Source organism: Rhinichthys klamathensis, unplaced genomic scaffold (assembly GCF_029890125.1).
Source record: "Rhinichthys klamathensis goyatoka isolate OS25496 unplaced genomic scaffold, OSU_Roscu_1.1 h1tg000176l_1, whole genome shotgun sequence".
Classification (NCBI taxonomy): domain Eukaryota; kingdom Metazoa; phylum Chordata; class Actinopteri; order Cypriniformes; family Leuciscidae; genus Rhinichthys; species Rhinichthys klamathensis.
The window spans coordinates 6,904,979-6,916,575 of NW_026606705.1; the positions used below are offsets into that span (position 1 = coordinate 6,904,979).

Genomic DNA, 11,597 nt, shown 5'->3' on the forward strand with positions numbered 1-11,597 from the left:
ACCTAAATATTAGTACCGTTCATGAACCTCAAAGCAGTTAACGATCCTTTTTGTCCACAGGCTCAAAAGTATTTATGTATCTTTTTAACAGGGATACAATTTCAGATGGGAGTATATTGCCACACAAGGGCCTCTACCAGGTACCAAGGATGATTTCTGGCGTATGGTGTGGGAACAAAATGTTCACAGCCTTGTAATGGTAACCCAGTGTGTGGAGAGAGGCATGGTAAGTTTGTTTTTGTTTGTTTGTTTACTTTTATTGTACCCCTTAGCAGAAACTAGTTTTACAGCAGGGAGGTAACAGACATACAGATAATGCATAATACACAACCCTAGTGAAAAAAACCCCAATACCAAAATGTCTTTGAAATGCATTTATTTCATAGCAAGTGTACTACATATCTATTTACTTATTTACTGACATATCGCTTGAGACTTACTGATCTAAATAATATAATTAAACGTTATTTGGAGCACTTTATTGCACTATGCACATTTCTTAATATTAAGCCTAAAATGTGTTTTCATAACACTATTGGTAAGGATAGTATGATCACTATATGATATCAGTCTTTAAATGCAAGATATTTAAAGTGTACCTAAAGTACACTTGCAATAGTTCCACTTTAGCACAATCAAATATACTGAAGTATATCTTTAGTTGGACCTCAGCACTACTTCCGTATAACTAAAGTCCATTGAGTATTTTGCAGACTTTAAGTATATCAATTTAATATAACAAAAGTACAATTGCAGGGTATTTATATTAAGTACATTGTAACGCGGTATGTTGATAAGGGAAGAAGGAGGCGGAAACCGGCGAACGTTCAAAAACTTTAATCATGTAAAATAAACAAAACACAAAACGAAAGTAAAAGCGGCAGACCCTCAAGACGACTGCCGTACACATAAACAAAAGAACATAAATGTCCAGACCTGGTCCTCTCTCGTCCTTCACTGCCATCGCTCCTCCTTTTATGCTTTCATAGCTCCCCGGTGAGATATGAGGCTGGTGCGGCGCGCAGGTGACACTCATTATCAATTGCCACCGGCCTTGTGTCAATCTCTCACGGCTCTCTGCCTGGCATTGCTTGCCACAAATATGTAAATGTTACCTGTGTAGTATACTTAGCTTAAAATAAATACAAATTCAAATACATTTTGGTATATTTATTTTTACTTGCAAATTTAACAACGTTAGACAACGTAACAACGTTCTAAAATCATTCAAATTCATAGGCACACTATTTTTGGCACTGCGACTATATTAGATTTCTTTCATTTTCTTGGGAGCTTTTGTACCTTGAGAGAAAAATAGAGTGAAAATGTCCACATGGCTGTTCTGCACCGATCTTTAACACCCTGCCTTGTTTTTTTATCAGGAGCTGGACTTTTCTTTACATCTATATTTTGAAAAAGACATTTAACCATATGAAGCTCAAAATGTTCACCATTACTAGATCTTGTCCTCTGTTTAAATCAAACCTTAAATAATACTCATTCAATTCATCAGCAAAAGTCATATCTGAGTTAAAACCATCCAATTTCATCGTATTGGTATCCTTCCTCTCAATACCAGCCAATGTTTTAATTCTCTTTCTCATTCTATCTGATCTTCAAGCCTATTTTTTAACCTATCCTTCTTCATTTCTGCTCTCAGCATTTTACTGATCTCTCTCAATGTGTGTCCATCTGAAAACCTCTTGTCTTTTTTTGCTAAATCAGTCCAGTCCAGTCAAAACAGGGTCAGTGAACTGTCATCCGTCCAAATTTGGACTCTTATTTTCTTAACTTTCTCTCTATGCAGCACTGACTTATAGTGAAGAGGCTTCTAGCACTATTTTTTCTAGTGATGCGTGCTCATGTCATACTTTTGTGAATATGTGTATGATTCAGGTGAAGTGTGATCGCTACTGGCCGATTGACAGTGAGCCTTTGTACTATGGTGATGTTGTGGTGCAACTGCTTTCTGAGAAGGTCCTCCCAGAGTGGACCATTCGGGACTTCAAGATATCATGTGTAAGTGTTAAATAAGTGGATATATTATACAACAGAAATACAGTTATTCATTACTTTTTCAAAAGTAACAGTAAAAAAAAATAAAAATTATTCACTATGATCAAAAGGAAAAAAAATGTTCACTTTCTTTTTCGTAAATATTTTCTATAGTAATTATGTGTGATGTAAAGTACAGTTGGATATATTGTACATCAACGTATACCAAAGTATATACATCATAATTGCAATTGTATTTGCTGTGCTAAATTAAATTTATGCTGATTTAAATAAAATATTTGCACGACTGTATGACAGTTATGACAATGAAAATATGAGGAAATGGAAATGTGCTGAAATGCAAATGATTGTTGTGGTCCCACAAATAGGTTTCATTTTATTAATGCAAAATAGAATTTGGACATTTCTTTCCAAGATTTGGGAAACTTCTTTGGAAAGTAATTTCGTAATTTGCCATTTAGATGCTGTGAGTGCCCTTTTTTAAGCATGTATGAGGAAAGAAAGCGCATGACCGAATGACTATAAAATAGCAACAAGCAGTAGGCCTAGTTCTGAAATAATAATGCAAGGTCTTTTTTCAGGAGGGTCAGTTAAGATACCCCAGGATGGTGCGTCAGTTCCATTACACCATTTGGCCAGATCATGGAGTACCAGACACAACCCAATCGCTCATTCAGTTTGTGCGCACAGTCAGAGATTACATTGACAGGACAAGCAGTCCTGGAGTCACTGCAGTACACTGCAGGTATCTGTGTGTCACCTCCTAAAAACAACTTCAAAAGACATTTCAGAGTGTTCACACTCAAAATCATATTTACAATACATATGTTTTCTTTCTCTCAGCGCTGGTGTGGGCCGAACTGGCACTTTCATTGTGCTGGATCGTGTTTTAAAGCAACTAGACAGGAAATGCACAGTGGACATTTACGGCTGTGTGTTTGATCTACGTCTGCATCGCTCATACATGGTACAAACTGAGGTACGAGTCTGTCGCGATATCAGCAACATTTACAAATGGCAACAATGGAACTGAGTTGATGAATTTTGAAGGGTTGAGCCAAACCCGTCTGTCACAGGACAGATCACATTCTACAGGCCCATTCATTCACACCAAGAACGATGACTAAAAAGATATTAGCGTCCACACCAACAGACGATAATGTTATGTTGTTGTCTACTACTGTAAATGCACAAACTTTTTAAACACTGATTGGTGGATTCTGATTGGCTATCAATGAATTTATTGTTCATCAGCTGGAAAAAAAATTGCACTGATAGTGATCGGGTAACACTTTAGAATACGGTTCCTTCGTTAATGAATAACTACACAGGAACAAATGAGTAACACAATATTAACAATCTGGTAACTACTATTAACTAACAAGAAATTCTGATTAACAAATTAGTAAGTAATAGCGCACAGATGAAAGTGGTAGTTCACTATTAACTAATCAATAACTACTTTTTTTTAATGCTTCCCAGAAAACTACTGTAAGAATCATGGTAACTAACTAGTAATGACTCAAGTGTTACTACATACTTCTAAAGGAATGACTAATTATTTGGATCCGTATTCTAAAGTGAAGATCATGGTAACTAACAAGTAATTACTCAAGTGTCACTACATACTTCTACAAGGAATTACTAATTCTTTTAAGCTTTTGAGGTTTTTGGTGAAGTTTTAGATAGTAATTACCATAGAAGTATGTAGTAACACTTGAGTCATTACTGGTTAGTTACCATGATCTTCACTTTAGAATACGGATCCAAATAATTAGTCATTCCTTTAGAACTATGTAGTAACACTTGAGTCATTCCTAGTTAATTACCATGATTCTTACATGAAAAGCCAATCCTAAAGTGTAGAATCTAATCCTTCACAAGATATTTGCACACACGTATATGAGCTAGGAGACATAAAAAAAAAAAAAAAAATTGCGAGGTAGGTTAAATAATAAAATCACTGTATATGGTATTTGGATGGCTGATAACTCATATGTTCCAGCCGTCACCGTGACTCTGGCCAATTTTCTGGCATTCCTCTGGACTGGCATTGAATCACTACAGGACAAGTAAGGTCCCGACAACTGCATTTAAAAAGCCATTTCTTTAAAATTATTCAGTTGATAAATAGTTCTCTAGGAGAGAGCATAGGCTAATTATTTCCCAAATCATAAGTCTGCTATGCTATTATGCATATTGATAAACCTTGTGTATTGTTTACAGTAGCAGTTATTAAAGTCCCTGTAAAGGCAATTCTAAAAAAAAATTCTAAACCCATTATAAATGTTAGAAATGTATTGCTAAAACATATTACAAAGACTGTGAACTGTGAAATACTGAATTGTGGAGTTAGACCGTTAAACAGTTTTTCACCATTGCTATTTTCCGGATTTTTTGGGCGGGGCTAAAACGGGGCTCGATGACGCACTGGAGCCCCTGAGCTCCTGGACACGCCCCTACTTGATGACGCACTGGAGCCCCTGAGCTCCTGGACACGCCCCTACTTGATGACGCACTGGAGCCCCTGAGCTCCTGGACACACCCCTACTTGATGACGCACTGGAGCCCCTGAGCTCCTGGACACGCCCCTACTTGATGACGCACTGGAGCCCCTGAGCTCCTGGACATGCCCCTACTTGATGACGCACTGGAGCCCCTGAGCTCCTGGACACACCCCTACTTGATGACGCACTGGAGCCCCTGAGCTCCTGGACATGCCCCTACTTGATGACGCACTGGAGCCCCTGAGCTCCTGGACACGCCCCTACTTGATGACGCACTGGAGCCCCTGAGCTCCTGGACACACCCCTACTTGATGACGCACTGGAGCCCCTGAGCTCCTGGACACACCCCTACTTGATGACGCACTGGAGCCCCTGAGCTCCTGGACATGCCCCTACTTGATGACGCACTGGAGCCCCTGAGCTCCTGGACACACCCCTACTTGATGACGCACTGGAGCCCCTGAGCTCCTGGACACGCCCCTACTTGATGACGCACTGGAGCCCCTGAGCTCCTGGACACACCCCTACTTGATGACGCACTGGAGCCCCTGAGCTCCTGGACATGCCCCTACTTGATGACGCACTGGAGCCCCTGAGCTCCTGGACACACCCCTACTTGATGACGCACTGGAGCCCCTGAGCTCCTGGACACACCCCTACTTGATGACGCACTGGAGCCCCTGAGGCTGGCTGGCCCCTCCCCTAACAATAGAGCACATTCGCATCAGTTCACTGCTCAATCGCGAGTTACTGTCAGTATTATTAGTTACTACAGCCTACAGTTTTCTAGCTAGCTATGCCTTCGACACGGAAATGCGTAGGCTACTACCTGGATGCGATCATGTACAAAACAGATCGGTGTCTTTATTTAAATTTCCTAAAAACGATCACATCAAGAAGGGGTGGATTAATTTTGTGAAGAGCCAACCTTGATGGAGAGCTGAGGATCACCGCCAACACCCGCCTCTGTAGTGATCATTTTACACGGATAGTTTTATAAACTTTCGTCTGAGACAACTGGGATTCACTGATAATCCGCTGTTACTGGTGAATGGGGCCGAACCGACTATCTCCCGCCTCGGCCTTCATCTCCCCGTCCCGAAAGCAGTATCAGCTAATATCACCGTCGGCAGCTTTCCCGCGAGTGGGCGTGGTTTCAGCACAGGCAGCGGACACGCCCCCAGGGTTTGAGAGCAGAGAATACTGCTCATTTTGTCAAGATTTTGATAGCTTATTTTATGTACTTGCCGGCTTTTTTTATCATTCAAATTTGACTGGGTGGCTAATAACACATTTTTCTGTTGTGTGACAACCTCAGAACACATACTTAATTTTGACTTTACAGGGACTTTAATGTTAATGTAGTGCTAGTCATTTGTCCTGCATTAGTTATTGATTAGTTTTGCGTGAATTATTAATCTTTTTCAGTAGTTATCTGGGAAGCATTAAAAAATAGTAGTTATCAACTAGTTAATAGTGAACTACCACTTTCATCTGTGCGCTATTACTTACTAATTCGTTAATCAGAATTTCTTGTTGGTTAATAGTAGTTACTAGATTGTTAATATTGTGTTACTCATTTGTTCCTGTGTAGTTATTCATTAACGAAGGAACCATATTCTAAAGTGTTACCGTAAAAAAGTATTTAACACAAAATATTCATATATATATATATATATATCAGAAACTGATAAATTTCTGCCATTTCATAGGTGCCATCTACTAGCAGAGAATTAATTTGCATTATCAATCAGCTGTTTTTGTTCAGGCCAATGTGAAAATTGGCCCATATTTTTGTGCAGCATACACGTTCTTAAATCTTAATTGGTGGATCGATTTGGTATTGAGAAAGGGTCTGTTAGTGATTGTAATTTCGACTTAAGTTACACTATTTACGCTGTTAGATGACAGCAAAGTATTTTTTTTGGTCTTTGAGTCTTTAACTTTTGAATAAGTCAGTAGCAAATACTTTTATATTTAAAGGGACTGATGCAAGGTTGTAAACAAGGACATTATTTTTACTTTAAACAACACCTTATAAGATGCAACTGACAAATGCAATGACTAGCACTGTTATGGGAATCCCCTTAACCACGAAAAGAATACTAAGAAAAAGATCAGTGGACATTCAAACAGATTTGTTTTATGAATATAAGAAGAATATATTGACCTGAAGAATAAATGCTATATCAGATGCAGGTAATACAGTCTCTTTGTCAATCTCTCTTATAATAATCTACTCTTCATAATACAATAAGCTTTAATGAAGCAACTCATTGTTCCTACATTGCTAGCTCTAAAAGTGACAAGAATTAAGCTTTGGCTCAACTGTTAAACTAAACTTGAGATTTGAAACCTTGGCAGAAGGAAGTAGTGTCCACACAAAAGAGGGTTTTTAAAGACAGTCCATTGTTGTTTCTTATTTATTTACACAATTGTGCCGTGGAACTGTTATATAAAAGCAATTTCACACATGTAGATATAGCTCTATATCAGCAAGGCTGTGATTGCCTCCGCATTGCTAATATAGCAATATCGCACTCCTACTCTTCTGATATTTCACATTTACAGTTTATAATCATAAAAGTTTGAAATAACCATTTATAATTTTGAATCATTTTCTAAAAAAAATGGTTTAGGCCAAGTATTATCATTTTATAAAACTGTTGTACTTGTTTAAATTGCATTTTTTACAGTTTAGAATGTTACCATAAACATTGCTCTACCCTGTTCATATGGCATTAATTTGTATTTGTGCAGGCCTTTAAAAAGGTATTACAAATACTTCAATTTGATTTAAAAAACTCTGCAGATACCATGGTTATAGTTGTAGTGTGGACTTCCCTATTCTCATTGAATCGGAACGATTATTAAAACTTTATAGTTATTGTTATAGTCGTTGTTGGTGTGAATGGGCCTTAAGACACTCGATTTCAGTCAGAAATCAATTGACTAAACATGTAGTTACTGTATTGCCTCTGTAGTTTAAATTAAATGTGTGAAATGGTTTATAAGCACCCTAATATGATGGGTTTGTCTTCTGCAGTGTCAGTATGCTTATATCCATCAGTGTGTGCGGGATGTTTTGAGGGCTCGTAAACTTTGCTGTGAACGACATAACCCTCTTTTCCCCATCTACAACAACTTATTATAAACGTAAGTATATTGTATGTGCCTGTGTTTCACTTAGACATTGTATGGATGCAGTTACAGCACAAAACCATAAAATCTAAAGAGCTAGACGAGTTTCAATCCCTCTCCTCCAGTCACTCAAATAAAACACTCTTCCAATTAGTTGATCAATTCTCAAAGGACAAAATCTAGACACATGCTATTTTTATTTTTATTTTTTTTTGCTTGTGTCTATAGCTATTAGTAATAAAGGAGAGGGAAGAACATTTTTATTTTAAAATTTGAGCATAGATGTCCTGTTTTTATGGTTGTGTGTATCTGAAAATTCCATGTATTTCTTTCCCCACAGAGTTTGTGTATACAGGATCAGGAAGACTTTCCCCCTTATTGAACTAGAACAGAAGAGAAGCTTTTGTATTTCATCAATAGTTTTAATAGCTGTGCATAACAAAGATATATGCTTTATTTTTATACAACTTTTTCATGACATACTGTACTGCACACTGTTTGTAATTATTTATGTTTATGCTCATTTTGTTTAATAGATCCTATTTAGACTACTGGCCCTTTCCGGAATTTAGTATTGATTTTCTTAAATGGGTCAATGACGTGACATGTCAATTCTGGTGTCCAAAGCATATTCGTAATATTAAAAGTATATGCATTTTTAAATACACTACATTACATGACTTGACTTCCCCCTCTTAATTAGTCATGTGGGTATTCATTATAAATAATTAATCTTTAAGGAACTATTGAGCTCAAAAGTCCCAAAATGTCATTCCGGGTAACTGTCCCGGCTTTAAATCTGAATACAAAAATATGACAGAAATGTAAATATATATATATATATATATATATATATATATATATATATATATATATATATATATATATATGAATAAAAGTATTTAAAATCTACTTGGGCAAAATTTGTGTTGATTTCTTCAATGATACCTACAAATACAGTTTATTTACATTTTTATGACAAAAAGTAATAAATAGTCATAAAGGTCCAAATTGTTATTTATCTAATGTAATTTCTGGATAACAGACATCAATGACCATTTTGGACCATAATGCATTTTGGTATGTCATGTACAACACGATCTCATGAAAATGCGTATCTATAGCACAAATTTTATTTATCGTGCAATTTATACGCAAAAAAAGTTTTTACGTGCATATGATACGCACTTGTAAACCCCTTGGGTAGGAGTAGTGGTGTGGAGTATGTGCGTATTACAAGTCAAGTCACCTTTATTTATAGCGCTTTTTACAATACAGATTGTATCAAAGCAGCTTCACAGTGATAACATGAAAATAATACAAGAAGTTTGTTTCTAGAAGAAAATTGCGTCATCGTCCACCTGAAGTAAGGCAGATCAAAAATATTGTTGAATAATTAAATGTCCCCAATTAAGCAAGCCAAAAGCCAAGGCAACAGTGGCAAGGAACCACAACTCCATCAGGTGACAGAATGGAGAAAAAAACCTTGGGAGAACCCAGGCTCAGTCGGGGGCCAGTTCTCCTCTGGTCAACAAACGAACAATGTATGATTATGATTCAGGCAAAATTACAGGTCAGAAGTCAAATTGGATCAGAACATTCACAATATTATCCAGTTCCATCTGGTTAGAGGTCGGAGTCATCACGCCGGTATGGAGACGGGTTTGTTGAGGTGTCCATGAGACCTTCACAGGGCTGATGAGGCTGGCACTTCAGGGATGCGTTGTGGTCGTGTCCAGGCGCAGGTTCACCGTCTGATCTGGATACGGCCCGGATCCGGCTGACTTCAGTAAACCTCGCAATAAATGGAAAGACTAACATTAGCGTAGATGCCATTCTTCTTATGATGTAACGAGTACACCGGGTGTTGTAGGAAGTGTCCCCGGTTCCGGCTGACCTAATCTATGCAGCCTAATAATCATTTAATTGATTTGAATAATAGAAATGTATAATGTTCTATGTGAATGCCAGGTAAAAGAGATGTGTTTTTAGTATAGATTTAAACTGAGTGTGTCTGCTTTCCGGACAATCTTAGGGAGACTGTTCCAAAGTTTAGGTGCTAAATAGGAAAAGGATCTACCGCCAGCAGTCGATTTTGATATTCTAGGTATTATCAACTGGCCAGAATTTTGAGATCGCAATAAACGTGAAGGACTATTACATGCCATAAAGTGAGTATCATATGAGGGCGCTAATATTGCTAACCTCTGTTTTCTGGGAAAAGCAGCGGTTTCGCGTACTATTCTACGCTCTCCAAAATCTGCGCTATTAAATGCTCGTTCTCTGGTTAACAAGACGTTTATCCTCAAGGAGTTCATCACAGACCATGATCTGGACTTTCTGTTTATTACCGATACTTGGATGAAGGTAGGGGACCGTAGTCCATTTTCTGAACTTGTTCCAGCTGACTATTATTATTACAACGCCCCGCGACCATCCGGCAGAAGTGGTGGACTAGCCATCACTGTTAAAGAATCGTTCAGACCTCGATGTCGACTGCTATATACCGCCACTCTCTCAAGTTTTGAAGCCCTTGTTTTACTTTTGAACTGGCCTGAACCCGTGGTATTAGTTTTGATCTATCGGCCTCCACAGTTAATCAAAGACTTCATAGTAGAGTTCTCAGAATTTGTAGGTGACTTGATCACTAAATACGATTGCATCCTTATTTTAGGTGACTTAAATGTGCATATTTGTTGCCCTTCCAAGTGGTTAACCTCTGAGTTTTTAAACATCATTGACTCTTTTAACCTTCAGCAGTGGGTTAATTATCCCACACATATTCATGGACACATGTTGGATCTAATTCTGTCATATGGGTTATCTGTAACTTGGGTTATCTGTAACTGAAATTGAAGTTGTTGATTCTGCTATTTCTGATCATTTTCCTATTTTATTTAAAATGTCTCAGCTTTCTATTGCATCTGTTTCAAACACCACACAAGCCCGTACATATTTACCTCATTTTGAAGTAGATTTTATTAAGTTTTATAATGAGGTTATTCCTCTTCTATTTTTAGAAAATCCCCACTACCTGACCTGGATGTGGAGCATCATTTTCCCCTTTTAAATACTGTTTATGAAGATATTTTAAGTCTTACTGCTCCCTTAAAGTTTTTTAAGTCTAAACATCCAAATCAGAACCATGGGTCGATCATAGTATACACAAGTTTACGCGCCAAATCCCGGGCGGCGCCATAACTCTACACAAATCCACTTCATTTCCGCCGGAAGTGGTTTGCACAGCGTCTGCCGGTGTAAACCATTGTGTAAACACAGCGATTAAGATGCTAGCTTGGGAACACGGTTCCACTACTTTGACTGGAGATGGCGTTACTATCCCCCACCCGAATTCAGTGCAGAACTGGGAGGATAACATGACGACGTGGCCCAGCATAACGTACAGCAAGATTTGCTCCTACTTTGTGCAATCCATGGCAATTGATGGAAAAGCAATGGACAACCTGAAAGCCTCCGAGGCATATCAATATCTGCACAGCAACAAAGTCGGTTGTGTCATGTCATACAAACATGATCGTTTTGTTTATCTGAAAGCAAATGTAGAGCCTAGCCAGTGTTTGAACAATGCGTGGCATAATGCTTGGGTTGAGGTAACTGAAGCTGGAGAAGTCAAAACTGCGGGATGTACGTGTGTTGCTGGACCAGGGAGATCTATGGGGGTAAATTGATGCCAAAACCATTAAAAATGCACAGACTAAAAGTCACAAATAGATATTACAACTTGTAAACACAAAACACAATCTAGAAATAGATTAATAATCCGCAAACAAAGTCCTCATGATCCGTAAATGTTAAACAAGATCTACAAATAGATACAAAGTCCTCAAACAAACTCTTCGTGATCCACAAATATAAAGCATGATCTACAAAAAGATAAAAAATCCACAAATAAACACATCCTGATTCACAAAT

The 11,597-nt window shown here is 37.9% G+C and overlaps 1 protein-coding gene across 1 annotated transcript in view; it reads left to right on the plus strand.

The window, feature by feature from the left end:
- Positions 1 to 8,493, plus strand: part of ptprb (protein tyrosine phosphatase receptor type b) — a 68,023-nt gene extending 59,530 nt beyond the window's left edge. The window contains exons 25-30 of the mRNA XM_056260342.1: positions 92 to 226; positions 1,897 to 2,019; positions 2,598 to 2,761; positions 2,860 to 2,995; positions 7,570 to 7,679; positions 8,005 to 8,493. Coding sequence (XP_056116317.1) covers positions 92 to 226; positions 1,897 to 2,019; positions 2,598 to 2,761; positions 2,860 to 2,995; positions 7,570 to 7,677 — 666 coding nt within the window. The 3' untranslated portion in view covers positions 7,678 to 7,679; positions 8,005 to 8,493. The remainder of the gene's footprint in view (positions 1 to 91; positions 227 to 1,896; positions 2,020 to 2,597; positions 2,762 to 2,859; positions 2,996 to 7,569; positions 7,680 to 8,004) is intronic.
- Positions 8,494 to 11,597: the final 3,104 nt, after the last annotated feature.